Source organism: Halichoerus grypus, chromosome 1, assembly GCF_964656455.1.
Source record: "Halichoerus grypus chromosome 1, mHalGry1.hap1.1, whole genome shotgun sequence".
NCBI lineage: Eukaryota > Metazoa > Chordata > Mammalia > Carnivora > Phocidae > Halichoerus > Halichoerus grypus.
The window spans coordinates 92844147-92863764 of record NC_135712.1 but is presented as its reverse complement, the minus strand read 5'-3'; the positions used below and the strand labels follow the sequence as shown (position 1 = coordinate 92863764).

At 34.9% G+C, this 19618-nt stretch overlaps 1 protein-coding gene and 1 non-coding gene across 3 annotated transcripts; one reads left to right on the top strand and one right to left on the bottom strand.

Moving 5' to 3' along the window:
• Nucleotides 1-1136: 1136 nt before the first annotated feature.
• On the bottom strand, nt 1137-19342 carry EIF5A2 (eukaryotic translation initiation factor 5A2). 2 transcript variants are annotated; one of them, XM_036075612.2, is made up of 5 exons: nt 19207-19342; nt 18287-18486; nt 17647-17751; nt 11636-11767; nt 1137-11070 (listed from the first exon to the last, which is right to left on the bottom strand). In XM_036075612.2, the coding sequence occupies exons 2-5, from the start codon at nt 18449-18451 to the stop codon at nt 11011-11013; spliced, it is 462 nt and encodes a 153-aa protein (XP_035931505.1). In that variant the 5' UTR covers nt 18452-18486; nt 19207-19342; the 3' UTR covers nt 1137-11010. The 2 variants fall into 2 exon arrangements, with proteins under 2 accessions (XP_035931505.1, XP_035931506.1); XM_036075613.2 differs by having other exon boundaries at nt 11680-11767.
• On the top strand, nt 12065-12206 carry LOC118525142 (small nucleolar RNA SNORA67). The gene has a single exon (XR_004911998.1). It is a non-coding gene; the product is annotated as a small nucleolar RNA SNORA67 (small nucleolar RNA).
• Nucleotides 19343-19618: the final 276 nt, after the last annotated feature.

Sequence of the window (19618 nt, the reverse complement as noted above, 5' to 3'; positions counted from 1 at the left end):
AGCCAAGGGCATTGCAGCTAAGACCAGATGTCTTGGAAGCCAGCACAGGCTGACCATACCAAAAACTGATAACCAGCAGAACCAGACGAGGTCTACAAAGGTCCAAGACTGATTGAATTCCTTTAAAAAGGGAGGGTTTTTGCAGCAAACTGTCAAGACTTTCCAGATGCTGACCCTTTGTTTCTGACCACATCAAAAAGGCAACTGCCCTGAAGACCCTGCCCAAATGGTTTTGGGACAGAACAGAGATCCTTCACTGCTTGAACATATTTAAGTAGCAAGTGCTGAGAGCTTAGACCGAAGGGAGGCCTTATCTCAACTGCACACTCACAAAATGACTGCGTTTGGTTCATTAACTTCCTACCCCTTGTTTTATCTTATGTGATTCTCTTGTGCTTTAATATGTGTGATGTGTAAGAAAACAAGTTAAACACTAATGAAATGTCATTGAGTTTGGAATCCTGAACCTGCTTTATAATTATGTTAACTTTGCTTTATGATTGAATAAAGCTGCCATTATGGAAAGACACAACTCATGTGTGCACCTTTATAGTGTGCTCATGACACCCCAGGACTCTTGACTTCCATCCAAAATGCTTCCCAATTAAAATTCAATGAATGTTTGCTGAGACCTAACTACTAAAATGGACAAAGCACACGAGGGTGGATGTGGGGTGGTGACAGTTTAGATGACAAAAGGAAAAAATAGCTTTTGAACTTTGAAGAATTGCAAGTTGACATCAGATCAGAAAAGTGATATGCTTCTCAATGTTTTGCAATTTTTTATATGGAGGTGAAACTATCATACTGGGGGCCAGGGGTAGGGATGGGGTGGACTTTTGTTGTTAATTTGGAGACTGACCCTAGAAAGTGACAACTGCATATATCTTTTATGACAGCGATTAGTAATAGTGGAAACTATGCTTTAATGAAGCATATAATGTGTAGGGTCTGAATAAAGGTATTGAATTCCTGGGAGAAATCCATTTCAAGAAGATTTTTTTTTTGGTTGTTTACCTCAAGAACCATAATAATTCCACTTATTTTCCGAACATTAAGGGGAAAAAAGGCAGTTGGCATTTTCTCCTCAAGGGCTGCTCAGGCTGCAGAGCAGAAATGATCCATGCACTATTGGGTATTTTGAAAATAAGCCATTAATTGAGGCACTATTTTATTTCCATTGTTTTTGGCAGACTTCCATGTTATGACCAAAACCAAACAAAACCAAAAAAAACCCCTAAAGAACTGTTAAGTCATTTGTACAAAGGAGATATTAAAAACATGTGTTTCAAAATAGCTAGTAATCTCAAAATAACTAGATGGAAACTATAGTGGAAAAAAAAAGATTTCTCCCAATTAGGGAGAAAACCCTAAAAAGAATATTAACTAGAAATGTGCAGATGGTAAGATTAAATATTGTACATAGTGCTTCCCAAATTTTATACATACAGTATGAACACAATGCCTGTCAACACCCCTCTCCCAGATATTTTAATTTTGACAATGGATTCTAAAACATATGAATTAAATGTCTGAAAAGAGTCAATACAATTTAGAATAAGGGGAAGTTGCCTTTCCAGTTATTCAAATATAAGATACTGTAACATATGAGATATATTTCTAATACAAACTTCAGTCATTTGATCTACATGATTCTGGAGCTTGAATAAGTCAATAAAATAAAATATAGAAGGACAATATGGCAGATTAGGTTCACAGAGAAACCCCTCCATATGTAGCCACCTTGAAAAATGGGCTAAAACACAGGTTTATAATTTCTAATGTATGATTAAGTTGGTGGAAAGTAAAAATTTTTTGGAGGCAGAAATGACAAGGCATGCTCATATAAGTTTGGAACTAGGATGAGCTCAGCTCAAATAGCATGGAAAAGCTTCAATCTAAAAATGTTGTTTAAAGTGTGCTTGGACTGGTAGTGCTAGGCAGAAGCAAATGCAGGTGCTATTTGTAGAAATGCACTTTTGATCCAGGCACAAAGGATTCCCTGTGATAAACTTACAGAAGTATGAACTGACAATTTTTTTAAATCACTAAATACACAGGAAAACAAGCCACTATGAATGAAAATCAACCCTGCCAAAACCTATGAAATCAGACCAATATACATTGGAATTAGACAAAATATAAAATAAGTGTCTTGAACATATTTAAAAGCTAAAAGTATTTAAAATATATTAAGGGAAACAGGAACAATCAAATTGGCCAGGACTAAAAGAAAATAAGTTATAGAAATTAAAAATAGAAAACCTCAGAAACAGTGGATGAGTTAAACTCTCATGAGAGTAGCCACAGCTGCAGAAAAAATTAGTGAATGGGAAATTACTTAGAATGCAACATAGAAAAGCACTACCCATCTCCAGAAAAATAATACTCAAATGACATTATAGCACAAACAGTCCTATGGAAGCAAACTGCACAGCTTTGACAAAGTATGTGTTCAGCCCAACTGTGCAAACAATGAGGCACTGAGAGAAACTCATTACTATTGAAGAATATTGCTTTTAACTCCTCCAACCTTGAATGTTCTTTGTCAAATACTCATAAATGAAAGTTAAGAGCACCAGGTAGGGGAAATAGGAACTGAAATCACTGCTGCTTGTCCTTCCTTTACTAATTTGATTAGAAAGCATTTAAAACTATGATTAAAAATTTATGCTTGCTTCAATGCATCTTTTCTCTCAGTGTGTATTTAGGAAAAGTTTTAGTGATAATTTGTTCTTATTATTTCTAACAATAGCAATTTCAGAAGTAAGATTTTCCTGTTAGTGCCACAGGAATTCTGAATAATTGATCAAACTTTAAAATGAGAATAAGTATCTTTTTTAATTGCTTAATTTTTGTCATTTTTTTCTTGTTTTTAGCTTGTCATTCATCTATTGGTGGCCATTTAAATTATTTCTACTTTTACACTATTATAAACAATGCTTTAAGGAACTTCTTAATTAACAAAATTAGTATCTTAAGTCAAAAGAAATGCTCATGGAAAGAAATACAGAGAAACAAAAAATGCATAAAAATATCTAAAATCCCACTTGTTTGGAAATAGCTAATGCTTTGTGGGCATGTTTGTGAATGTGTATGTATAAATATAAATCATTCAGATTACACAAGTAATTACATTCATTTATAAAACTTAGATGGTACTATACATGTTTTCTGAATTAAACTTTAGAAATAATTACTGTACCTAAAATTATAAAAATTATGAAAATAGTTCAAAGAACACACACATACACAAATACATGAAATCTGGACAAAAGGTATATAGATACATACATGTATCTATATATCCTTTATTCATATTTTTACCTATTATTAACACTTTACCCCATTAATTTATCATTTGTTTTTCCTCTCTTTCCTTCCATCTATATCTACATCTATAAATCTTTGTGGTATGGTTTCTTGATAACCTTTTCATTTCTTTATTTTATTAAAATTGTTCTGTTTAGGCTATTTCTACTGAGGTTGATTCTAATAACCACATTTTCCTAAGAAATTATATCATTTAAGGTTTTCAAGTTTATTTGAATAAAATGTTTTATTTTTATTTCCTCTGCATTATTAGTCATTCCTCCTAGTATTTCTCATTTTTTCTATTTGTGTTTTCTTCCTCCACCTTCAATAAATTGACCAGGGATTTGTTGTTTTGTTAATTTTTCAAAGGACCAGAATTTTATTTTTTAATGTGCTATTTTTCTATTCACCTCACTAATTTCTGCTTTTATCTTTATCATTTCTTCCCTTGTGCTCTCTTTTGGTTTATTTTGCTGTTATTTTTCTAGTTTGATTTAGGACTTTAAGTTCACTTATGTTCATTCTTTCATTTTTATTGATATAGATGTTAAGGCTACATATTTTTTTCTACTGCTTTATATAGATTCTGATATATAGTGTTTTCACTATCATTGTCTTTCAGGAATTGCTTCTGTTTGTAGTTCCCTTTCAACACAGAATTATGTAACAGGTCCTTAAATTTCCAGGTAGAAGAGTTTTCTTATTTTTCAATTTTGTTTTTAATTTCACTTGGAATTGGTATCAGAGTGTTATTTTAAATATTTCTACCTTATAGAAACTACTGTTTTCTTTGTGCCCTAAATATTCTTTATTATGAAATTTCCATTTGCCTTTGAAAGGAAGGTATATTCCCTAATATCAGGGTGTTAGTGATACGTATGTAATATCTCCAAAAGATTTATCTCATTGATTGCACAGCAATTAAAATGAACTAGAGGACAGCAATTTTTTAAGTGAGACTCATACACATAATTGTGAACAAAGAAGGGCAGACATACTATCAGTGTTAAGTAGGTGAGCTTTCATTCTGCTAATTAGAATCTGTGCTAGGGATCTGATGGCAACTGAGGTTGCCAAGCTTTTTTGGCCCTCCAAAACACTAGGACATAAGTCATTGGGATGCTGGGACCTGCCCAGGGGTGTGGCCCCAAAATTATTTTGACTGGATCCAGAAATAAATCTCAAATCGGACAATTAATTGATGTAACCTTGTAGGTGGTCCTTTTTACCCAAAACACACTCAGTGGTTGCAACTGATCCTGCTGAATGTATCACAGGAATACTAGCATACCTCATCTTGTGCTTTGCTTTATTGCACGTCACAGGTATTGGTTTTGGGTTTTTTTTTTTTTTTTTTTTTTAACAAACTGAAGGTTATAGCAGCTGAGTCCAGCAAACCTATCATTTTTTCCAACACCATTTGCTTACTTCATATCTCTGTGTCACATTTTGGTAATTCTGACAATATTTCACTTTTTCATTATTATATTTGAATTGCTGAAATCACATAAAATTTTAATGGATTAGGGATTGCTTTTTATGGATGAGCAAGGAGAGTGGGTTTCTTGAGATGAAATCTACTCCTTGTGAAGATGCTGTAAAGATTACTGAAATGACAATCAGGGATTTAGAATATAAAATAAATTTAGTTGATACTGTAGCAGCAGTGTTTGAGGTTTCAGAGGACTGACTCCAATTTTGAAAGAAGTTCTACTAGGTAAAATGCTATCAAGAGAAGAGAAATAGTTTATTAAAGGAATAATTAATCAATACAGCAAATTTCATTGTTGCCTTATTTTAAGAAATTGCCACACTCAACCTGACCAGTCAGTAGCCATCAACATCGAGGCAAAACTACACCAACAAAAAGATTATGACTTGCTGAAAGCTCAGATGATGGTTAGCATTTTTTAGCAATAAAGTATTTTTTAATTCACATATGTACATTGCCTTTTTAAACACAATGGGATTGCACACTATAATGTAAACGTAACTTTTATATATACGGGAAACAAAAAAATTAACATTTGACTCACTTTGTTTTGATATTTGCTTTATTGCAGTGGTCTGGAACCAAACCTGCAATATCTCTGTGGTATGCCTATAGCTGTTTTAAATTCCCAGGGGAGCACACACTTTAGACAGACAGTAGGAGTTCTAAATGTGGCAATTCCACAGGACACCTCCTATTTGGATAGAATGCTTAATTATAAGGTTGCGGATGGAGGAGAGGAGATTAAGACAGGCTGACACATAACAAATAATTAGCCTTTTCACTCTTTTTCCTCCCATGCCTCCCTCTGGGAGACCAGGCTACTGGTATTTGCAAATGGCAAAAAGAGTAGGACTAAGAGCTGGAAGACTCTAATCTGGTACTTTGTGTATTGCACAATTATCTCACTGGATTTGGAAGGGTATGGATATCAATAAACTGGCCACGGATATGAGGTCACAACTGCCATGGTAGTCTTTTGGCATGGCTCACATGTTGGAATGGGAGATGTTCTAGAATGGTACAGTGTGTAAAAGGAAGAAATGGTTGAGCCATCTAGGGATGAAAATGTCCAGATGGTGTTGATTACACATAGGATTGGAAAAAGGATGAAGGGTTTGCTCAGGGACTCATCACACCATTCATATCACTGTGGAAAGAGAACAGCAATGCTGGTAGAGAACACCTGAGTCTGGCAGGTCAGGGGTAGAGGAGGGACCATTAACTGCTCTTACATTAAATGTCTCTGGCAGTATGCAAGGAAAAGGATGAAGATAGGAATATGTTTTTACTCTTGTAATTACAGGATTTTGAACCATGGGACTATTTTACATATTTTAAAACTATTAAAAACTTAAAAATTTAAAAATTAACATTCTCAGCCATAAAGCTAGGGTGCTTTCTAGTAAGGATCTAGACTATGAAAACATGGTAAAAACAAGTTAGATTTTCTTTTAATAGTGCTAAACACATTAATCCATACTATTTTCTAGTATGAAAATGGTTTTAGGAATGTATATGTACAAGAATAGGGCAAGCTATTAAGTTAACTTTATTTTTATTTAATATAACTGATGTAGTTACCAGACAAATATATCTTAATGTAACAAAAAGTTATAATTGATGTTCATTATCTATAATATAAAGAATTTCAACATTTTAGTATAGCCAAAGACAATATTTGAATTTTACCCATTTCTGAAATGTAAAATGCACAATTATAATATCCATACTACAGGTCTTACGATTTTAAAGTTTTAGCTAAAACATGAGTCTCTGTAGATAAAAGCAAGAATTCTCCTATACCTAAAACAAATAAAATGTGTTACTAATAAAGTGCCACTGGATTAGACAATGCCATTTCAACTATTTCCTTTTTGGAGAGAACACAGGTACATAATAGTATGGAACTAGTCATTTTCATTACACTAGCATAGAACTAGTAATTTGCATTATATTTTATAACAAGCACAAGAGTGCTTATTTATTAGGTATTAACCATAATAATTCCTCTCAAGAAAGATCATAACTATGACTTAAGACAAGCTGTACAGTCATCACTGAATATAGTTTAATGTCTAGAGTTTTTAAAAAATACAATCTCAAACTAAGATAAATCTAAGTCTACAAATGCCAAGAAATTGTTTTAGGGACTTCATATAAATAAAAGAACCTTTCTCTCAATTGTAAAATAGGGGTTTCACCCAATTCTAAGGCGAGAGGAAGAGTGGTGGTTGGTAAAGTTTGGCAACAAGTATGTTTCTAGCAGGTGAAAGCCTGATATGCATTGTTATAAGATGCATCTTTCACATAAGGAAAACATGCTAATTAGATGTAGGCAGCACTTTTCAGGCACTTGACCTCACTTGGTACTTAAGTTGATGTCCAGATGTATACTTAATGGAGAAACATTACACAGTGACTTCAAGTCATGTTCTCACAGAACATCTGTGTTCCATAAGCTAAATCCAAATGTTCCCTGCTAAAATCAAATAATGATGCCATATATCCAATTCAGGGAAAAAAATTTAATAGATTAAAGTTAATAGATTGAATTTTCTCAATTTTAAGATTTTTCCACAATAAATTTTTCATAGCCTTTGTTGTCTATTACTTGTCTGAATGCTAGGAGAAAAAAAGGCTTAAAAACTATAAAATATTATGCCTAAGTCAGAAAATTTTAAACTGTTTATCAGTTCAGTACAACATACTGTTTATGGAAATATGCTTATAGTTTGCTCTTATACTGCTTAAGAGCCACATTTTCTCATAGTAAATTTGTTTCCAGTTCATATTATAGAATTCAGTATGTAAACATTTTCATGTACACAAAAGAGCATTATGAATTTGTGATCTGTTGTCCCTAAATATGTTTGAGAACAACTACATCTTTGTCTGGCTCTAAAAACTATCTTTGGGGTCCACGCCAAAGGAATGCTTTCAGATACATCATTAAGGTTTGAGTTCTAAGATAAGACTACCAAATTCTATTCTAAAATGAAAAAAATATGGCAAGATTCCAGTATAGATGTTACCAATGTTCCCATTTTTTTCTTTAATACTTAGCATATAGGTTAAGTATGTTGATATTAAGGATTTTTTTATTTGCATGTATCATTGTATTACAATTTGGGAAAATTTTGCAATATACTTTCAGGCAGTTAGCTTTAAAATAATGCAACTTCAGCTCTTAGCACAAACAGCCCTGAGAACAATGCATTCAAATTACAGCTCAACTAGAAATAATCTAATTGAGAAACTTTAAAGTTACAAAAACAAATTCTGGAAAAGTTGTAAATTAAAAAAAAAAAGTTACCAACATTTGAGGCACTACCAGACTACAGTACTTTTAAGAGTTGGAAGGACTTTGTAAAAAGAATAAACATACAAAGCTATGTGTGCATATGCACACACTCACATTGTGCTATAATGAAAAATTGTGTCCCCAAATTTTATAGCCTAAACATTTTATTATAGCATCTCCTATTAAAGATATCATGCTCTGGCTGCAGGAGAGTTTTGGTAATCATTATAAAGCATTGGTACAGAATTTTGTACCATAAACGGTTAACGGATTCAAGAGCTTGGTTAGCAACAATTTCAAGTGACAGACAGCCCTTGGTCGGGAGAATGAAAGAAACATCATAATTATGTTTATGATGCAAATGCTAAGTCAAAGTAGCAATGGTGTGATCTATTTCAGAGGGTATACAACTTTGTAGTAGCAAATAAGATATAACAAAGTCTTCACAGTAGAAATAAAATACTTTGCTCTAGAAACAAATATTCCATTTGTTAATATTGTATATAAATTGGTGAAATGCCTGCAGACAAAAATGGTGTATCATTGTATAATCTATCAACAGGACAGTCTACACTCTATACATGGTAACCTGTGATATTTAACATTTGCTACAAAAAAGTACAACAAATACTAGGAGTGAACTTTTAATATTTCTGATGTCAAAAAAGAATGAAGTCACTTCTGTTCTATGTTAAAAAATATGTTTACCTGCTTCCTTTTAATATAATTTATAAAGCTTTACTAAAGGAAATATTTTATTCTAGAGAAACATGTATTGACTTATGTGAAAATAAACAGTCCCATATCTTTAAAATCTATACTTATAATTATATATCAGAAGAGTATTTACACTTCATTATCGTACTTAAAATATTTATGCATAAAAGCTTTTGCCATTCGTATGAAGATAGAGATGCATTATTATAATTTACATATGCTTACCTCACAATTGAACATGTATTTATGTGAAGTTTGACAAGTTAGGAACAACAACAAGGGCATGCTAATCCAGAATTCATAGTAAACTAGAACACTAATACGGTTAACCGGGGTCATATGAGTGACCAGCAAGTAGCACAGATTGAGAACTTCCCGGGATTCCTGTGGGTAACAATGCAACCAGCAACAAGTAAAACACACAGTACAGAGTACTAAAAAACTAGAGCAGTATGTAGTAGATATTTAAACGGAATACTGGAAAGAATTTAGCCTAATTCCTAATTGTGCTTTAGATGGGCAAAAGCTAAAATGTTACACTAAAATTATTAACTACAATCTCAGTATTTCTTGTGCTTTAGAATTCTCCTTGCATTTCTTGTTTCTTTTCCAAATGGGTTTGCTGAGGCCAATACAAGATTTAAAAATGTGCACAAATTAAGTAACTAAAACCTTTGGGATCTTCTATTCCTAATGCTATATTCAGTCACTGATTAGGTCAGTTACAGCATCGTATGTGTTTTCCTCTAGATAATAGAAACAAAGGCTTTTCAGAGATCAAGGGATGATGGGAAAGGTCCCATACTCAGTCTTAGAGAATGAAGGTATTACTGAAGTAGTGATTTTGTTCTAAGTTTCATTTCAATATGATTGTTATTAAGTCAAAGGTCCTCACAAACCCTGTGACCATGTCCAGAGTCCTGGAAATAAGATATATATGATCCAAAAGACTAAAGAGAAATGTAGCTGTGTCTCCAAAAACAGTTTTTAAAATAATTTGGTTTGTAGAATTCTTTCCTAGTTATGTTTCGTACCAGTAACTGAATTAAGTACATAACAATCAGAAAAAATACATGTACTTCTTAAAATAAGTAAAATAATACTTATCACATAAAGTAACTCTTCTTCCATGATTTACTTTCATTTCACTTTAGAAAAAGTGTACATAAATTTAACAAATGTTCCAAATCAATTTAAAGTAAGAATTTCCAGTTTTTGTCTGACAACTAAATATTTTAATGTCAAAAAAAAAATCTTAAAAATGGTTGGAAAGGAGGGACTACTATAAATACCAACAATTTATTCAATATAAGTAATAAAAAGCACTGCATAGTACCCTAGAAAGCAGGTCACTCCTTTAAATACAGAGAGAGAACAAAAGGAAAAAGCAAAAACATAACTAGAAAGAAACTTCCCATTTTTATGCCGATTACACAGGCCTCCAGTAAAGACCAATAGCTCTAACCAACCCCTGTGCCACTGTCCCTTGCAGACTCCTTTACAATCTGACTAGCTAAGAATAGTCACCCGACAGTTCAAGGCCTCTCTGTCAACCACAAGCAGGTATCAAAATCACTACATAGAAGGTTATGTTTAGTCCTCCAACAATTTGGCAAAGAAAAGTATGACTGAGGTAATACAGGTGGCTGCACATGCCTACTAAGATAACCGACACTTTTTGATAACATTATTTCTGTTTAAGGATTTGTGCTTGCCACACACAGGCTGAAGCTGTGACAATTCCAATCCATAATCTACTTATTCTATATTAAGTCTGAAATTATTACAGAACAATTCAACTTAAATGTGGTACTTCAATACCACTAGATGCTACATTGTCTGATTTAAAACCCTGGTTTATTATCAACTAAAATTCAGGAATGATTTGCTCAGACAAATCATATCTGCTAACGCCATCTTATCTGTTTCTTGGACTCACTGAAAACCACAAGAAAGTTATAAGGAAGACACCTACAAAATTAAAAAAAACCCAGAATTACACAGCTTGATCATTTTAAATTACCAATTGCCTGCAAAACTAACTCAGTACAATTATTTCAAAACAATTAAAAAAGAAATGAGGTTGCTTATGAAGGCCATAGCTTTGGTGACAACTTAGAACCAAACTTTAGATCTGTGGTTGATCCAGACCTAAACATTTGCTCATGCCTGATGTTCCCATTTATTTGCAGGGCTTTATGGCTACAGCATATTCTTCACTCATTGCACACATAACAGACACCTAGAAGGGAAAAATGCAGACAAAAAGTTATTCAGAAAGCAATACATATATAAGATATATTTAATTTATTATATACTGGATATTTGTGGATATTTTATACACATTGACTTTGGAAAGAGGTATCCTAAGTCCAGATAATCTACTTTCTTTACAGTTTTCTGAAGTAAAATTTCTCAAATTGTGGTTTTTAAGATAACTTCCAGGGAACAGGGAGAAAAGAGCTATAAATGCCTCAATACTTATTATTAGATATTATACTTCTGGGAGTTATAACGGGGTAAATCACCTTCACGCTTTAGTAGTCCCATAACATCCTTTCTCATACTTAATAGCTCATATGCTCATCTTCAAAACAAATTTGGGGCTGGCAGTGTCTATCTAGCAAAAAGTGAACTTTGATATTTTCTTTGGTAATGGGTCTCTAAGGGTATCATGGGAAAACTATCTTATAGAGATCATTCTCAATTTCAGCAGTATTTAAGAACTACATTTCATAGCTGGCATTTTTTGCTAACTAGATTAGGCCAAAGTTTTTATAAAAAGCAATCTTCCCATAGGTCTTTACCTGTACATCTTCACCTGCATTGTATTTTCCTTCTATTTCTTTACCTAGTTCACCTTCTGGAAGCTTAAGATCCTCACGAACTTCACCAGTTTCTGTCAGCAGGGAAAGGTAACCATCCTGAATGCATATTAGCTATTAAAAGAAATTATATCATTTGCACTGATTAGACTATATTCACTCTTTGTAATATTTACATAGTTAAGTTGCAATCCACATTAATTTGTACAGCTACACAGTAATACATTAATATACTCTTAGAGCTTAAAGATGCTAAACATACAAAAGTATAAAAGATGTATAGACGAAAAGTGTAAGTTCACTTCTTCCTGCACACCACCTTCCCCCAAATCTATATACATAGTATGTCCTGAAGAATTCACATTTATGTACACAATACAAATATAGTTGCTTTAAAAAAAATAAATGGGAATCTAAAGTGATTCCCTTTCCAAGGGGCCTGCTCGTGCCCCTCTTTAGGAAAGTATCAACTTGGAATAAATCTGGCATGCCTTAGGTTGTTGGGGGAGAGGGGACGTTTGTTCCCTTTGCCTTCCTTTGGCTACCTACAGATATACTTCAATCCCTTCTGGATAGATTGTGCCCTCTTCTCATTCACACGCTGAAGGTGTCCTCTCCATTAGGACAGGATTGATGGGTAGCAGGTTTCTTTAATCACCAACTATGCCCTTCCCACCAAAGGGTAAAACTATATCTACAGAATTGGTCGTGGTGGATGACTTGGCTGTAAGGGTGTGGCCATTAACATGGTGACAGAAGATGACAAGAAAACTCTTCAAGACATCGACACCTTCTACAACACCTCCATTGAGGAGATGCCCCTCAATGTTGTTGACCTCATCTGAGGGGCTGCCCTGCTATCTAGCCCTACCCAGGGTTCAGTCCATGGGGGCTGAAGAGAAGTAGGAGTGGGGAGGGAAGGGAGCCATGGGATGGACATCTTGTCATTTTTTTTCTTTGAATAAATGTACTTTTTGAGACAAAAGAACAAAAATAAATGGGACATTACAGGTATTTTTCAGCAAGTTGTTTTCACTTAACAATATGTCTTAGAAATCTTTCCAACTTGGAAACTATGGACCTACTTTAGTCTCTTTAACCACTTCACAACTGCATAGATAGATTGTAACTGATTTAACTGTTTTCCCATTAATGGGCATAAAGTTAATTTTAGTTTTCTATGATTACAATGTGTTTTATAATTTGATTATGAACAAATTTCAGTGGAAAACTTTTGGTCTTCAGTTCACTACTAACAACATTAGATTTTTTAAAAGACAAACACTAGCTTGTTGATGATATTAATGAGACAAACCCAGTCTAACCTTCAAAAAGGCACAGTTTTGATATCACTCAATTTTTTTTAATTATAGGAATGAGGAAATGGCCAGGCCGTACTCATTTATTCTCAAAGCATGTACACCATCAGTATGCCTATAATTCTAACAGATTTTATAAAAGGCAGTTGTTCAGAACATTGACAAACACAAAAGGGGTCAAAGATATCATCCTTACCTCCCTATAATTACTATGACATAACACAAGCATACTATAGAGATAGTTTTCAAAGCTCTCTTCTATGGCACTACCAACCAAATCTGGCTATGGCTTTCCACAGATACCCCAACAAGAGATTTCAGCTTTTGCATATGTCTAAAATCTCAAAAACAAAAAACCACCCTACAAAGCAACCACAAATACTTTTAATTCATCTTTACACCACTCAAACATTTGTAATGTGGTTGGTAGAGGAGTGAGAAACAAGCAGGTTGAGGCAGAAGTGTGGTTTTTTTTGATCATACCAATCTTTGTATACACTACAAAGTGATCACAATAAGTCTAGTTACCATCTGTCACCATACAATTGACCCCCTTTACCCATTTCACTCATCTCCCACCTCCCTCCTTTCTAATAACCAACTACTAATCTGCTCTATAAGTTTTGTTTTGCTTTTGTTCACTTGTTTTTTACATTTCATGTGTAAGTGAAATCATATAATACTATTTATCTTTCTCTCTCTGACTTACTTCACTTAGCATAATACATTCAAGTACCATCCAGGTTGTTGGAAATGTCAGCATTTCCTTTTCGATGGCTGAGTAGTAGTCTACTGTGTATGTATGTATGTATGTATGTATGTATGTATATATGATGTATGATATATATATACATATATATATATATATATCTCACATCTTCTTTATCCATTTGTCGATTAATGGACATTTAGATTGTTTCCATATCTTGGCTATTGTAAATAATGCTGCAATGAACTTCTGGGTGCATATATCTTTTGAAATTAGTGTTTACATTTTCTTCATATAAATACCCAGAAGTGATATACCAGGATCATATGGTAGTTCTACTTTTATTTTTTGAGGAACCTCCATATTGTTTTCCATAGTGGCTGCACCAATTTACATTCCCAGAAACAGTGCATGAAGGTTCTTTTTCTCCAGATCTTCTCCAACACTCGTTACTTTTTGTCTTTTTGATAATAGCCATTCTAACAGGTATGAGGTGATATCTCATTGTGATTTTAATTTGAATTTCCCTGGCAATTAGTGATGTTGAATTTCTTCCCCTGTACCTGTTGGCCATCTGTATCTCTTCTTTGGAAAAATGTCTATTTAAATCCTCTGCCCATTTTTAAATCAAATTGCTTGCAGTTTTTTTTTTTGCTATTGAGTTGAATTCTTTATATATTTTGGATATTATTGGATATGTGTTTTGCAAATATTTTCTCCCATTCAGTAGACAGCCCTTTCATCTTCTTGATGGTTTCCTTTGCTGTACAGAAGCTTCTTAGTTTGAGGCAGTCCCACTTGTTTATTTTTGCTTTTGTTGCCTTTGCTTTTGGTGTCAGATCCAAAAACTTATTGCCAAGACCAATGTCAAGAAGCTTACCACCAATGTTTTCTTCAATGGTTTCAGGTCTTACATTCAAGTCTTTAACCCATTTTGAGTTAATTTTTGTGTATGGTGCAATATAGTCTAGTTTCATTCTTTTGCATGTGGCTGTCCAGTTTTCCCAACACCATTTATTGTATAATTTTAAACAATTAGCTGCAGGCTTACAAGATAGATCTTTTTGATTTTGGCCCTTTTAGCAATTCCCTGAAGTAGAACTTGTCTATTTCAAGAATTAAAGTTCCACTGTCAGTGACTGAAACATAAAAGCCAAATAATAATACTGATACTTGGTATTTATTTATATAATGGTGGTTTTTATTTCTAAAGAGTTAAGAATTCATGAGTTAAACTGTGGGATGAAAGAAAAAGCATTTCAAATAAAAAATGTATAGACAATATAAAACATCTAGTAAAACAACATATTTTAAAAATTAAACATCTTATTAAAATAAATTGCTATGTGAAATAAAATTAAAATTTTCAAAAATAAAACTATAGAAAAATAGAATTAAATAATGAAAATTATTTTATCTTCTTACATAAATTATTTAAAAATTTTCAGATATACAGAAAAGTTGCAAAAATAATACATCAAAATCCCGTATCTTTTCCCCAGACTCACCCACTGTTAACATTTAACTACATGTGAATTTTTTTCTTTCTGTGTATAGGAATACATAAAATACATACAAGATACATTCTTATTCTTTTCTTCTTTTTACTGAACCATTTGAGAGTATGTTTTAAACATCATGACTCTTTAGCAATAAATACTTCAGTGTATTTTCCTAAGAAAGACAAACTCTTATATAATCAGCTTATTTTTCAAAATTAAAAAATACAGTATTGCTAAAATATTATTTAATATATAGTCCATTCAAATTTGCCAATTGTTCCAATATTGTCTTTGATAGAAACTTTTTCCTCCCAACTCCAGGTTCATACCTTGTATTTATTTGGTGTGGATAGGTGCATGAAGACCACCACAGCACAATAAATATCACTGAAAAGGCTCACAGAGCTAAATTTTTTAAATGAACAGAAATAAGTATTATAGGCTGACTTGATAACAAAGAGGTGTGCTTACTGAGTACTTACTGTGCAAGGCACTGCTCTAAGTAATAACTAATTAAACCTCACAATGATCCCATGAGGAGTTTATTATTCCTATCCTCATTTTATAAATAAAGAAAAAAAGGTGAGAGGTTAAGTAACTTGCCAACTAAGGTCACATAATTAGTAAGTGTTAAAGTAAGGATTGGGACCCAGCCTGTCTGGCTTGAGTCATTCTCTTATCCATGATACAGTGTAGACTGCATACCAAAGGCTGAGTCGGGATAAGGCAAGCAAAGCACTAATTTTGAGTGCATAATTTAAGGTGGCACCAAAAAAATTCATCAGTGATCAAACAAATATTTTAAAATTAGAATCAATGCAAAAATTCCATGATGAACAAAATATCAAAATTTTAAATAAAGGCAGAATTTGAGTTACTGATTTTTCCTTTTTGCCTAAGGCTCCTTATGTGACTTGACACTGTTAGTGGTCCTGTTTTTATTTAAAATCTTGTGCTCACTTACCTCATTCCCCTATACCCTGCTATATCCCTAAATGAAACCCAAACCAAATTTTTCCTTTATGTTAAATCTTGAGCTCCAATCAATGATTAATTTGATCATAGTAATAATTACTGATGAATCACTGATATTATCTTTCTGAAACACTCAAAGACAAAAGCGTTCTATATTGAATGCATATTAATGTATATAATGAATATTGAACATTCAAAGCATTCACATGTCAAGGATGAAAACAGAAATCCATTTTTGGCACAAGAAAAGTGTATGCTTAGCCTTATGCATTTAACAAATGTTTATTGAGCACCCACTATAAGCCATGTCTAAATAAGGTCATCCAGGTAGAAAGTGACAGAACTAGATCCAAACCCAATTGCCTGACTAAAAAATACCCATATGCTATTATTATAATAAGACAACTCAAATTTCTACAAAGACTCCAAAGCAACCTAGAAAACATAAGTGGGAAAGTGAAAATACAAAACTGCTTACTAGATCAAAACTATGTAAAAATATTTTTACACGTGGACAAAGAGTAAAAGGAAATCATATGTTAATTGCAGTTGATGATAACATGCTTGAAAAATTATATAACACAATAAAAGGTAAGAAATAGTAAGAAATCAGTTTAAAATGAATAAAAAAAAATCTAAGTGTCACACTTATATTTTTCATTGTGTAAAACGAACAGAAAAGAATTCTATGTATGGTATGCTTAACAGTGAGATTGAAGACTTACAAGAAAGACTTTAGTTATGATTAATCTGAGCTCCCACATCCTATGAGGTCAATGGTTTGGTTACCACCAATACTCCAAAACAACAAAATGCTATCATTAAACATGACCTATCCAAATGCATAATTGGAACTACAAGTTGGAAGTCTATACCTATAATTCAACTAAAGGTCACAGCATGGTCACTGAATGTAAATAGAACAATTACATAGTTTTGCATTTTCTTAACCACATGTAGTGGCCATATACTTTCTTTATATTAATGGCTTTCAACTTACTTCCCTATTTAAGAATACCAAATTCTGATTCACATTCATTAATACACAAACTTGGTTGGTGGAACATGAATTCCAATGATTTCTTAAAAGTCTTAGGTTTGAGAAGTAAAAAGAAATAAAACATCCAGGAGGGAGTTATCTAAATTGGAAGTATTTTACAACAAACTGAATAGCAGTTTCACTAAACATTGAACTTATTCAGTCACAATATGCAATCATGTGGTCTGAGAAATAATAAGACATGTCCAACTTTTTAAAAACGCAAAAATGTTAAAAAAAAAAACACCCCAGCAAATTAGCCATAATTCTAGATAAGGTTCAAGGGTTAAATATCACTATTTTTCCAATTTCTAAGATAGGTGGTGCCTAATATTTGGTTAGAAAAATCTACAAAACTACTACCAGGTTTTGTTAAATTACAGTTGATAGTAGAATGTATTTGCAACTTTAAGAAACAAAGCAGCATTTTAAAGGAAGTTAGTACTCACTTGATAATCATTTCTCTTAATATTTGGAACATCCATGTTGTGAGTAGAAGGGCAAATATCTTCATATTTTTTGCCAGTGAAAATATCAATTCCAACAAGGTGAACCTAACAAAGAAGGGAGAATAGGAAACCTGCTTAATCTTTGCCAAGTATATCACTCATTATATACAAGAGCACAATACCAAAGCTGATCATGATAGATTCTTTCTCTTTCCAAGGTCATCTAATTTTATTTTCTTAAAAAAAAATGCAGTGGTCATAGAATTGAGAAGCAGTGAACAACTAAACAATTTCATGACATATCAAGACCCAATATCATACACAGCCCAGTAATTCAATTATAAGAGTGCATAAGAGAAATGAAGTTGTGTTAGAACAGGTTTTCTCATCTGTAAACTGGATATTCCAAGTCACTAGGATTCAGGTAATTTTCAATTACCAGCTAATGAAACATTATAAAGGCCCCAAAAGGAAACGCTACCTTTCAGTATTCAAAGCAATAGCTGGTCACCGCGAAATTGTGGTAAGAAAAAAATGTAATTATTACAAACAAAGTTATAAATATGGAAATCTCATGTTCTGTACTGGAATGCAAATGATCAAAATCCCAACGCAAAGCGAGATCTGGAAGGGCACTTACCTTGGCATGACCGTGCTTTCCAGTTTTGGAAGTTGACATCTCCACTATTTTGCATGGTCGTCCTTTGAGAACCACGAAGCCGTTTTTGCGCAGGGCCGAGCACTGCATAGGGTAAGTGCTGGAAGCCCCAGCATCTCCAGTAGTGAAATCAATTTCATCCGCCATGGTGGGCTGGGGAGATGGTAGCTTTTCCGAGGGAACTACGCAAAAAGTTTGTGTTTGCTTTTTAACAACGGGAACGCAGGCAGGGAAACATCGCATTTCGAACAGGTTACGTACCAAGCATCATGGATCAATAGATTTTTTTCATTTATAAAACACCCACCCAAGAATAGTGGGCACTTTCTAACTCCGGCCTCCTTATAAACTTTTCTAACCATTGGTGGGGAGGTGGGGAGATGGGGAGGGAAGTCGCAGATGAGCTCGCTGGGGGTGGGGGATATACCCGCCCTGGGCACTCACCCGCGCTGGAGGCAGCAAATCCTGACCCCCATTGTCCCGCCGCAAGAAGAGCCGGCGACCTTCCCGCATCGCGCCGCGCCACCCGGCCCTCCGCCGCCGCCCTTATCCCACTGCGGGGGACCCAGCCCAGGCCGCACGTCCCCGTGAAGGATAGGGATAACGGGACCTGGCCAACAGCACCTGGCCCTCGGGCAGCGGGCTTGCACTCCGCCCTCCAAGCTGCGGCGGCGTCGCCCCGGCCTCTCAGGCGCCCCCTTGTCCTGCCGGCATCCCCGGCCCGGCCGGGCCCGGCCCCGCATGGGCCTGAGCGCTGGCGGGTCCCGCGCTCGCCTCCGTTCCCCCATCCATCCTTCCTCCTTCCCTCGTTCAGGACTCAGCTCTGGCCGCCTTCTCCCACCGCCTTCTCCGGCCCTGCCTCGCTTTGGTCCCGGCCCCACCAGCTTTTCCCCTGTCTTCACCTTTCAGCAGGGGAAGAGATCCTCTCGCCTGCGCACCGGCGCCGGTCCCCTACAGCTGCAGCGGCGGCAGCGGTGGCGGCCCCGGCAGTTCCAAGAGACGGGGCGGGGCCGCCACACTTTCCACACCCCGGCCTCCCCGCCCTTTCCCGCCCCCACCTCAGCCCCACTTCCGGGATAGGTCCCGGCGCGTCACAGGCACCGCCCTCTCGGGCTACCATTGGTTACAAGGTTCATGAGGCCCCGCCCAGTCACGTGAAGCGCGCCCTGGCAACCCCACGTGCTGCGGATTAGTGCATTTCCGGCGTGAAGAGCACTTTCTGGAGTCCTGTTGCCGAGGGTGAACTCAATGGTAAGGAAACTTGCTACCTCAAACTTTTGGGTTTCGTTGCACTCTGGTCCCAGTCGAAGTTAA

What these genes read in the sequence shown, in the direction of transcription:
- EIF5A2 (XM_036075612.2), bottom strand. Translation starts at nt 18,451, where the DNA reads ATGGCGGATGAAATTGATTTCACTACTGGAGATGCTGGGGCTTCCAGC. An exon ending in GAAAGCACGGTCATGCCAAG is followed by an intron (nt 17,752 to 18,286) that starts GTAAGTGCCCTT and finishes CTTCTTTGTTAG; the next exon opens with GTTCACCTTGTTGGAATTGA. An exon ending in ATGCAGGTGAAGATGTACAG is followed by an intron (nt 11,071 to 11,635) that starts GTAAAGACCTAT and finishes TTTCCCTTCTAG; the next exon opens with GTGTCTGTTATGTGTGCAAT.